This window comes from Pteropus vampyrus, unplaced genomic scaffold (assembly GCF_000151845.1).
Source record: "Pteropus vampyrus isolate Shadow unplaced genomic scaffold, Pvam_2.0 Scaffold280, whole genome shotgun sequence".
NCBI lineage: Eukaryota > Metazoa > Chordata > Mammalia > Chiroptera > Pteropodidae > Pteropus > Pteropus vampyrus.
Window position 1 is genome coordinate 607,999 of NW_011889061.1, and position 10,416 is coordinate 618,414.

A 10,416-nucleotide genomic window follows, 5' to 3' on the forward strand; every position below is an offset into this window, starting at 1 on the left:
CCTTCGCCGCTGGGCTGATGTGATGCTTCTGGGTTACTGAACTGACCGAAAACCCCAAGTTGACTTTGGGCATTAAAATAAGTTGTTCGGTGCACCGAAATTAATTCCTGAAGGATAAAAGAATTAAATTATTTGAGAAAATTATACCAGCGGCTGAACCCGGGAAGAATGAGAGTAGTGACATGCTTAGCTCTGACCATTCTTACTTAGAGAACGTCCATGTGCTCCCTACCGGAGTCATTTCACATCTTTAATTTCATACAAAGAAAGGGTCAGTACCTTAAGCATAAATTGATTTTTAAAAAATAGAAAAATAGGCAAAGGATAATTTTTTTACTTACAGAATGAAAAAGGAAACAATTGAAGAAATACAAGCTTTCCTAAGTAAAACTTTACTTTTAATCCAAAAATGAAAACTAAATACTTTTTAAATAAATCAGTGCAAGTGAGGATTGAGCATGTCCTGAATGCCTACTATGTGCCACGTATTGGTCTAATCCTGAGATATACTAGTGACAGAAGCTTCTATCCTAGAGAGAGAAGAAAAAAGTTATCGAAAACGAATGAGAGGATTCCAGGTAGCCATAACTACCATGAGGAAAGTAGTAAGGGTGATTGGCGAGTAACAGCAGTTTATTTTGACTGGGGATCAGGGAAGGTCTCTCTAAGATGGTGATATTTGATCTGAGACCTGAAAAATAAGAAAGAGCCAATCATGCTGTGATCCAAGGGCCGTAGAGTGAAAGCAGGGGCCAATGCAGAAATAGACCCAGCAAGTGGCAAGGTCGAAAACAAGGCTTTTGTGTTTGGAGCATAGTGGAAAGGAAGAAGTGTTTTGTTTTGTTTTTACTAAAAGTTGGTAAAAACAACTTTTTTGTTTCATTCTTATGTTTTTACATTTAAGTGAAAGTCTTCAGGCACCAGTAATTTAATTGTAAGTTTCAAAATTTCTAGACTACTTAGTTACCATATCTAAACTTTATGACCTTTGTCTCTATTAAAATAGAAGGAAGTAGAGACAAGGAAATGGTTTTGTGTTTAGTACCCAGTAAGCAATCTCATTTCAATTCCTACTGCCATAGCTACTCAGTGTACTTACTTATTCATTCTCCTCAAACTATAGTCTAAATTCTTTTCTGTGTTCTTATTCATTCACCCATTTACTCAACATGTGTTGCTCATTCACCCATTCACTCGACATGTAGTATATATCAGGCACAACAAGATTCCGGAAACAAAGAACAAACATGTATGGGACTTGGCACTTGGTGCAAATTTACATGGATGTTACAATGAATGAGATGTTCACAGTCAACAGATTACACCAAGTTCCATGGCTTAAAACTAACAGTAATTTATTCTCTCTCATAGTTTCTGTGGTTCGGGGATTTATGAGTGGCTTAGCTAGGTGGTTCTGGCTCATCCTCTCTCAGGACACTGCAGTCAGCTATTGAGCAGGTGGCAGTCATCTCACAGGGTGGAGGAGCCACTTCCAAGTGGCCTACTCGCAAGGAACAGTGAGTGGTGCTGTTTGTTGATGGGAGCCTAACTTCCTCTTTACATGAGCCTCTCAATAGGGCTGCTTGAGTGTCCTAATGGTGTTGGCGCTGGCTTCCTCCAGGATAAACAATCCAAGAGGTCAAGGCAGAAGCCTTATGACTTAGCCCAAGAAGTCACACACCAACAACTTTGCAGTATTCTATCGGTCAAACAGACCAGCCTTGATTTAACGTGAGAGGGGTTTCCACAAAAGAGTAAATCCAAGAGGTGAGGATCAAAGCTGGCTATCTGGGAGGCTGGCCACCACGGCTGGCCAAAAAGCATTTCAAATCCAAATGTGCACACAGAACTTCCTGATTCCTCCCCAAAGCTCTTCCTCCAATGGTCTTCTCTGTCTCAAGCAATGGAGAAGCATTCTTCCACTCGTCTGGGCCCAAACTTCTGGAATCATCTTGGACTCTCTCCTCTCATACCCCGTCGCCATCTGGTCTGGTCTGTCAGCTAATCCTGTCAACTCCACCTTCAAATATATCCAGATTCTGATCACTCATATCTTCCAGCCTACTGCAAGCCAGCATTACTTCTTTCTAGATTGTTCTAATACCCTCCTAACTCATTCCCTTCTTGCTCCCCTTCCGTCTATTTTCAAATTAGATCAGAAGGATATATCCTTTAGATCATGCCGCACACAGTCAAACAAAGAAAAAAGGCGAAGTTCTTGCAGTTGCCTACAAGGTCTTGCCCTTCCTGGTCTGCACTCCTCCCTGGCCTCTTACCACCCTCCTCCTTGCCCGCGGCTCTCACTCTAGAGTGGACTTGCCATCCGTAGAAAATGCCACTTGCCTTCCCAGGTCGGGCCTTTGTACCTTCCTGTCCCTCTACATGGCATGCTCTGCCCTCAGATGCCGCCACAGCTCACTCCCTCTTCTTTGGGTCTTTATTCCTCAGTGAGGGTCTTCTGTGGCCACCACCCTGTTTCCCACTGCAGCCTATACAGAAATACACTCCATACTGCTCGCTTCCTGCTTCACCTTCCACTGTAGAACTTACTATCATCTATTATACCTTTTGCTTATCTTGCTTACTATTTTTCCCCAGCTAAAATATATATTCCATTAGGAACTGTTCATTCTAAAATACCATCTAAAATACCAGGCATATTATAGATATGCAATAAATATTTGTTGAATGAAGAAACAGTGCTAGGACTTGTAATAGACAAAAATCAGATATGTCATTGCGTTTACGGTATAGCAAAGACACACATTACCAAATCATAGCAACTGGAGCTCCAAAATATGCTCCAGATTAACAAATAATCACAAATAGAAAAATGGAATTATAAAACATGCTCAAAGCCACAAAGGATGTGAAAGTATATTGAGGGAATCAAGAACAGTTTCTCTGAGGAAGTGACATTTGGGCTGAGAGCTGAAAGATGAATAGAATAGTTAGGTAAGGGATCATGGAGTGAGGTGGGAGGAACGAGAAGGAATCCTAGGTCTGAGGCCCTTTGGAGGAAAGAAAAGATAGTGTGCACGGAGCCGAGAGAAAAATAGTGCAGACTTAAAGAGACTAAAGGAACGTGAGTTAAAGGCAGTACATAATCAGGATTCTATCCTGAATTGGAGGAAAAATAGTTGTTATAAAGGACAGCATTGGAACAATAAGCAAAACTTATAATATTAATAGTATTCTGTCAATTTCCTGAATTTGATAATTGTATTGGAACTAAACAAGAGAATGTCTGTTTCTAGGCATAAAGTCATGATATCTGTAATCTGTCAAAAGGTTCAAGAGAAAATAATAATAGTACTATAACATCAATATTATATGTAATATATGTAAAGAAAGATAAAACAAATGTGACAAAATGTTAACAATGGCCGAATCCAGGTAAAGAATATTAGAGTTCCTGCAACTTTTCTAAGAATATAAATTTTTTTCTAAGTGAAAAATGTCATTAAAATTTCACTCTGGCTGAAATATCGAAAACTCGATTTCAGGATTATCATGGCATCCAGTAGTATAAACGTATTTAGCAATATTGAGGTAGCTACCAGCAGAAATATGTAAAAATGGTTCCAAGAAAAAAAGACTAGGAGTCAGCAAAAGTTGGGAAGAGGATCTTCTGTGTATTTTTAAAACATACTTTTAAAACAAAGAAAATAGTAATAGCACTGATGTGATCCTAAAGAAATGATTTAATGGGCCGTGGTGAAGGCAGCAATCACATAGAAGCATTCGACTCATGGATTCGTCTAACATCTACTGGCTATTTGCCCTCGTACTTCGCAAGATAGTTGGGAAGACTAAATGAAATAAAAGTATTTGTTATTTCTCTACGTGTAAGTATAGTATTAAAAGTACTATATAAATGCAATCTAAGTTTTAAAAACATAGGACTCTCTTTCCTCATCGCCCATAAAGTTTTCATGTCATCCATACAATAGGTACTCCATGTGCTGCTTGTGTGTTCACCCACTTCAGTTCTGGAGCAGGACTCAAGACCACTTCATTCCCTCGAAAGGAATGCCACTCCGGCGAGAAGTAGGACCTTGCAATGCTTAGAGGGAAGCCGGGGTCGACGTCCAACATCCCATCCCACAGCTGAGCGGGGCCTGCTCTCTGGTTCCTTGCGGAGACCAGCTCGGGCTTCACTTGCGTCGTTCGTTCCCTCTGGCTCCTCCCCTGTAGTCTCGTCCTCCACCTTCTTCACGTGGAGCAGTTCAACTCCAAGCACTGATTTCCCCAAAGGATCCCTGGTACCAGATTTTCCCTCCCTTTGGAGCAGAGAAGTGTAAATAACAAGTCATTTTTTTCTGTGGCGCAAGTAAATTCTCGGATCTGTTTCCGAGCTTTCAGTTTTGCTTGGTGACCTAGCTCCGTGCAAACCCACAACGGATGCGCACAGACTCAGAACAGAAACGCGCCCGAGACCAGAAGCGAATCCTCACCGCCCCAGTCCCCTAGGCGCAGGCGCGGCGCGGCGCTACGCCCCACCCACTCGGCGTATGCCCCGCCCACCGGAACCCCGGGGCCGGAAGCAGGAAGAGGCGCAGGCAGAAAGCGGGCGGACGCGCTTTCCTTGGATTGGACAGGGGCTTCTTTCGCCCCGCCCCTCTTGCTCTTCTGCGGCCAGGAGGTGAAGGGTCGGGCCCCCGATTAGGTCATGGCGCTGGCCGCTCGACTCTGGCGCTTTTTCCCTTCGGGACGCGGCACTGCCGTGGGAACTCGGTTTCTGACGGGTGCTGCTGGCAGCCGCGGGACTTGCGGGCCTGGGCGACTCGGCGGCTCTGAGGTACCCGCCGTCCTGGCTCCTGCTCCCCCTCGCGGGCCCCGGAGGCCGCCCGCCGCCTTCGGGAACGCGGCGACCTGAGAAAGGACCCGGACCGGCGGGTGCTCGCCGGTTCGCGAGCCGCCCCTTCTGTCCGGAACCGGGTCGGAGGAGCCCCCCGCTGCGTCTTCGCGCGACTCTGTCCCCTCCTGGCCTCCCGTGTGAAGGCAGCGTGCGGGGACGAACCCGGTCGCCGTGAAGTCATTGTTCCCTTCCGCGGTGCCGCTTGCGGTCCCGGCACCTGAGGCTGTCCGCCTCCCCGACTGAAACTTTGTGGGGTAAATTTGAAAATCCCTCCGACTCGGGAACAGAGATTTGTCACTATCTAGGGTTTGTTTTTTGTTTTTTTCCAGTCGAGTCGCTTGTTTTATCTGCATGACGTTAAGGACGGACGTTGGGATGGCCGTTGGCTGCGGCCCCGGTTTGGGCGTTTCTGTCAGGCTGTCCTGAGCCTTGGTCCGTCCGTTCGTTCCTGAAGGAGAAGTGACGGGCGAGGGTGGGCGTTGATGCACATATTTGTCATTTGAACTAGGCGTTTCCTTTTTTTCAACTCCAAAATCTCCATTTCTGCCTGCAGCGTTCGAGCCCCTGGGTGGGGCTGGGGGCCAGTGGAAGGCTGAGGCTCGATCCCTTTCCTCCGAGCTCCTAGCCAGGTGGGACATGTTAGACGACACGAGCAGCGGGCGGGGCGAGGTCCTGAGTGTGAAACCAGTTAGCTTCAGGTTTTCAGATGAGAATTTAAAATTCTCAGGTGATCATAGTTTTTGGATAACTGCAATAGCTAGTATTTATTGAAGGCTTGCTGTAACCAGTCGTTGTGCTAAGCATTACCTCATGTAACCTTCATTTCCACCCTGTGAAGTAAGAACTGTTACTTTAACCGTTTTTTAAAAGAGGAAACCGAAACGGTTAAATAACGCGTCCGAGTCACACAGCTAGATTGACCACAGGTGGAATGTCTCCAGAGCCCATGAGCTAGCTGCATACAGCCTCTGCTGAAAAACTGAAAACCAGAGAAGCAAGATAGAAACGGTAGGAAGAAAGTCAGGATCGGGAGGAACTAGAAAGATGTAAAAGTACAATAAGTTCTCACTCAACGTCGGTGGGTTCTTGGGACTTTGGCAAAACAACGTCCTGGCAAACCTCATACTGCGGGTTCCTTTCCAGAACTCTGCAGTGAAGCGAGTCGTCATCTTGCTGGTGGAGGGTCGTGCCTTCAATTTGTTAACAACGCAACACCTGTGAAGCGCAGTTGAGCAAAGCACAGTGAAATGAGGTAAACCTGTGTAACGAAACCGGGTTTCCCACAGGCTAATTGATACAAACAGGAGTTAGATTCTAATGGCATCTCGTCAGTCAGCCTTATAGTGAGACAACATTGAAAGAGACAAAGTTATTCCAGGACCTGCTGTAATAAAACTCCACTATAAGCCAAAGGCAGTTACAAAAATTCTCCCCTCTAGGCTTACTGCATTTTTAGAGAGTTGGAACTATGTATTATTACCAACTCTCGACTTATGTTTTTAAGCCTTTATTTTAAGCCAGATTTTTCTCTAAGCCTAATGTCAGTAAGTCATCTTGGAGATATTTCCTTCCCAGGAGATCAGAGAAATCAGAGGCTACTTCTGAGTGGCTGGAAGACGTTTCATCTGTCTTTTCTATTTGCAGTCTGTTATAAAACACCCATCTCTGAATGTTTATTTTTCAACACATTTGTACCAAGCGCTTACCCTGAGCAAGGCTCTGTTGTGAGCTCCGAGGATACAATGAACATGAGAAGCAGAAACTCTCTTCTCATGGATGTTACAGACGAGGAAAGGTGGTCGCTGAGTAAATGTGAATGCTCAGTGTTAGGAAAAGGGGAGCATAGGACTCCTAACCTGATTTTGAAGTGGGGCAGGGGAAAAGGTGTGAGCAGTTAAAGATGAGAGCTAAAGAAGGATTAGGAGTTAACTAGCTAAAGGAAAGATGAGGACAAAGTATTTCGGTAAGGAGAGTAGCACGGTTAGACCTTGAGGAGCCGAAAGGATGGCCGAAGGCTGAAGTAGGAGAATAAGCTGAAATCAACCAAGGCTGAAAAGTCAGGCAGGAATCTGCTACTACACAGCAGATTATCACACCGCTTAATGGCTTGAAACAAACGTTTATCTCACGGTTTCTGTTGGTTGGGAATGCAGGTGAGGCTTAGCTGGGTGCCTCTAGCTGAAGGTCTCTCTCGCCGTTAAATCAGGCTCTTTAGCTGCTAAGGTCTAGTCTGAAGGCTCAGCCATGGGGGTAGAGGGAAAGTTTGCTTCGAAGCCCACTCATGTGGTTGTAGAGAGGTCTCTGCTACTTACCAGGAGGGTTTCCCCACAGGGCTGCCTCAAGGCACAGCAGCTGGCTTCCTCCGCGGCAGGAGAGCAAGTGTTAGAGATGGAAGTCAGTCTCCCTGACCTGACCTTGGAAGTAGCTCCCTTCACTTCTGCATGCTGTTTCTTCCAAGGTAGTCAGTCCAGACTACATTTAAGGGGACGGGTTTTCACAAGGGAGCAAATATCAGGAGACGGGGATCACTGCGGGTTGCTTTATTTTTAATGGATTAATTTATTTGTGGAATAATGGACATAACGTTACTTTCAAGTGTACAACATGATTCGATACTTGATGTGAAATGATCACTAGTTAACATCCGTCTTCACACACAGTATTTTTCCTGTGATGAGAACTTTTAGTTATGATTTACTCTCTTCGCAACTTCCGAATATATAATGTGGTATTGACCATAGTCCCCATGCTGTACATTCACTCCCAGGACTGACTTGATAGCTGGGAGTTTGCACCTTTGGCCCCCTCCTCCCATCTCAGCCCCCCTGCCCCCTGCCCCCACCAGTCTATCGTCAGTATCCATGAGTTTGGATTATTTTTTTTAGATTTCACACATAAGTGAAATCATACTGTTTGTCTTTACTTCACTTAGCATAATGCCCTCAAGGTCCATTCATGTCACAAATGGCACAATTTCATTTTTATGGTGGAATCATGTTCCGTTGTATGTATGTATATGTATATATATACTGATTTTGTATCTTGCAACTTTACTGAATATGTTTATTCTAACAGTTTTTGGATGGAGTTTTATGTATATAATCTCATGTCATCTGCAAAAAAATGACAGTTTTACTTTGTGATTTAGATGCCTTTTCTCTTTCTCATGTAATTGCTCTGGCTAGAACTTCCAGTACTACGCTGGATGAAAGTGGCAGCAGTTGGCATCCTTGTCTTGTCCTTGATCTTAAAGAGAAAGCTTTCAGCTTTGCACCGTTGAGTGACGTAAACTGTGAGCTTATCACATATGGCCTTTATTATGTTGAAATGTGTTCCCTGTATACCCACCTTGTTGAGAATTTTATCACAAATAGAGGTCGAATTTTGTCAAATGCTTTCTGTATCTTTTGAGACAGTTATATGAATTTTGGCCTTCATTTTATTAGTGCAGTGTATCACGTCGAACCAGCGTTGCATCCCTGGAATCCTTGATCATGGTGTGTGATTCTTTAAATGTGGTGTTGACTCTCTCCTTGTCTTTATCTTTTGACACATTAATTAATGATGTATCTTGTGAGTCTTTAGATTTATTGTATTTCGAATTCCCTAAGTTTCCTGGATCTAGGTGTCTGTTTTCCTCTCCACATTAGGGAAGTTTTCAGCCATTTCTTCATATAAACTTTCTGCCCCTTACTCTCTTCTCCTTCTGGAATTCCATAATACAAATATTGGTGGGCTTGATGTCACTCTTTTTTCTTTTGCTGCTGTGATTGGATGCATTGCATTGCCCCGTCTTCAAGTTCACTGGTCTTTTTCTCCACTTTATTTAATCTGCCGTTGAACCCCTCTGTTGTATTTTCAGTTCAGTAATTGTTCAGCTGTGTGACTTTTGTTTGGTACTTTCTAATATTTTCTCTGTGTTAAAATTCTCACTTTGTTCACCCATTCTTCTCTCGAGCTCAGTGACCATCTTTATGGCCATTATTTTAAACTCTTTATCAGGTAAATCACTTTTCTCTATTCCATTAAGGTCATTTTCCTAGGTTTTATCTTGTTCTTTCTTTTGGAGCATATTTTTCTCTGTCTTTATTTGGGGAGGGGAGCTTTTTGCGTTGGTTTCTCTGCACTAGATAAAATAGGCACCTCTCACAGTCTTGAAGGAGCGGTTTTGTGGAGGAGGTGAGACTTAACCGGTCAGCCCTTTCCTGGCTCTTGGTTGTCGTCAAGCCTTTGTGGTAGTTCAGGCAGTCTACTTTATTCCTAGTGGCTCCCAGCAGTTGAGGATGTGCCAAGATTTGTCACTGTCCCAAAGGGGGGCATTTTAGTCATCACCTGGATTCAGGCTGATTTGAAGCCAGACCCTCAGGCAGCAGCTTTTAAATACGGAAATAAGCCTCTTTCAGGGGAAGCTAGAGAGGGTGTTTCTGTCTGCACCCTCTGCACTGAGCTCTGGGGTGATATCCAGTTACGACCAGTTTCTTTGTTTGCTACTGTTTCTCTGAACCATGAACACAGCCTTGCTGGCCCCCAGAGCCAGGCCATCAGGGGATGCGTCCTCGGAGTGGCAGCCACCAAAGTGGGGAGCCAGACGTTTACACAGACTCCTTTCTCAGACACAGCTTGGGGCGCGGCAGGGGTAGAGCCAGAACCTAGTACCCGCCGGCCCTCCCAGACTGTGGGAGAGACTGTGGTTGACCACTAGCTGTGTTTATTAGACTCCTGCCCCTCGGGCGTAGCTGTGAGGGTGAGTGAGCTAATCGGCCTGTCTGGCAGCCAGGCCGGAGGTGTGTGGCGGTCTGCTGTCCCTCTGCTGTCCCTCTGTGGTGCTGGTGGGTGGATGAGTCTGCAGTGTCTTTTTAGAACTGCTCTGTGTGCTGTCACCCATGGGTCTTGTGGATGCAGACCTCGTTGGCTTTCTAAGCAGGTTGTTTGCGGGGCTCGTCTCAGGTGCAGGCCTTAAAAGTTGGGGTGCCTTGTGTGGGGTTCAAACCCTTCGCTCCTCAGGGAGGAGCTTGGGGTTGTGAGTTCTCTTCTGATTGGGGGTCGCTGTGGAGTCTGTAGAGAGTGTGTCTCAGGCCCTCCTACCCGTTTCTCTTGGATTTTTTCCTCATTTACTTGGTGTATAGGAGTCACTCAGCTATTTGGGGGTTTCTTTCAGAGGGCATTGTTCTGTTTATAGCTGTAGATTTGATGTGTCCTTTGGGAGGAGGCGTTTTAGGGACACCCTGCCCCCCATGGCCATCATGAATGGGAACCTGTTGGGGGCCGTTTTTGAGGTTCCTGCCACAACCAGATTCAGAAAACTTTGTAAATTATGTGTATTTCTGAGATTCTAAAGTTATAGGAAACCATGAAACAGTTTAAACAGGGATGTTTATTTGATTGGTTTGCATTAACAAACAATTTTGTGCGGTGTCAAGAATGGGTAGGCTAGAGTGGGTGCTGGAGACCAGATCAGAGGTCATTGCCGCAAGCCAGGTGAGAACTGGTGGTGTGGACTTCACTGATGAAGTAGCCTTGGGGACAGTGGCTGCCTTCACAGCTTCCAGGTGGAC

At 45.1% G+C, this 10,416-nt stretch overlaps 1 protein-coding gene across 5 annotated transcripts in view; it reads left to right on the top strand.

Moving 5' to 3' along the window:
* The first annotated feature begins 4,612 nt into the window (after positions 1 to 4,612).
* Positions 4,613 to 10,416, top strand: part of RMDN1 (regulator of microtubule dynamics 1) — a 28,809-nt gene continuing 23,005 nt past the window's right edge. Inside the window, exons 1-2 of one of the 5 annotated variants that reach the window (XM_023520846.1) lie at positions 4,663 to 4,801; positions 6,005 to 6,113. Coding sequence is in view for 2 of the 5 variants with exons in the window: in XM_023520844.1 (XP_023376612.1) it covers positions 4,673 to 4,801 (129 nt within the window). In the remaining 3 variants the exon portion in view is untranslated. Of the gene's footprint in view, positions 4,802 to 4,830; positions 5,116 to 6,004; positions 6,114 to 10,416 lie in introns of those variants that run through there. The other 4 variants (XM_023520844.1, XR_896855.2, XM_011375919.2 and 1 more) reach the window with 4 other exon arrangements.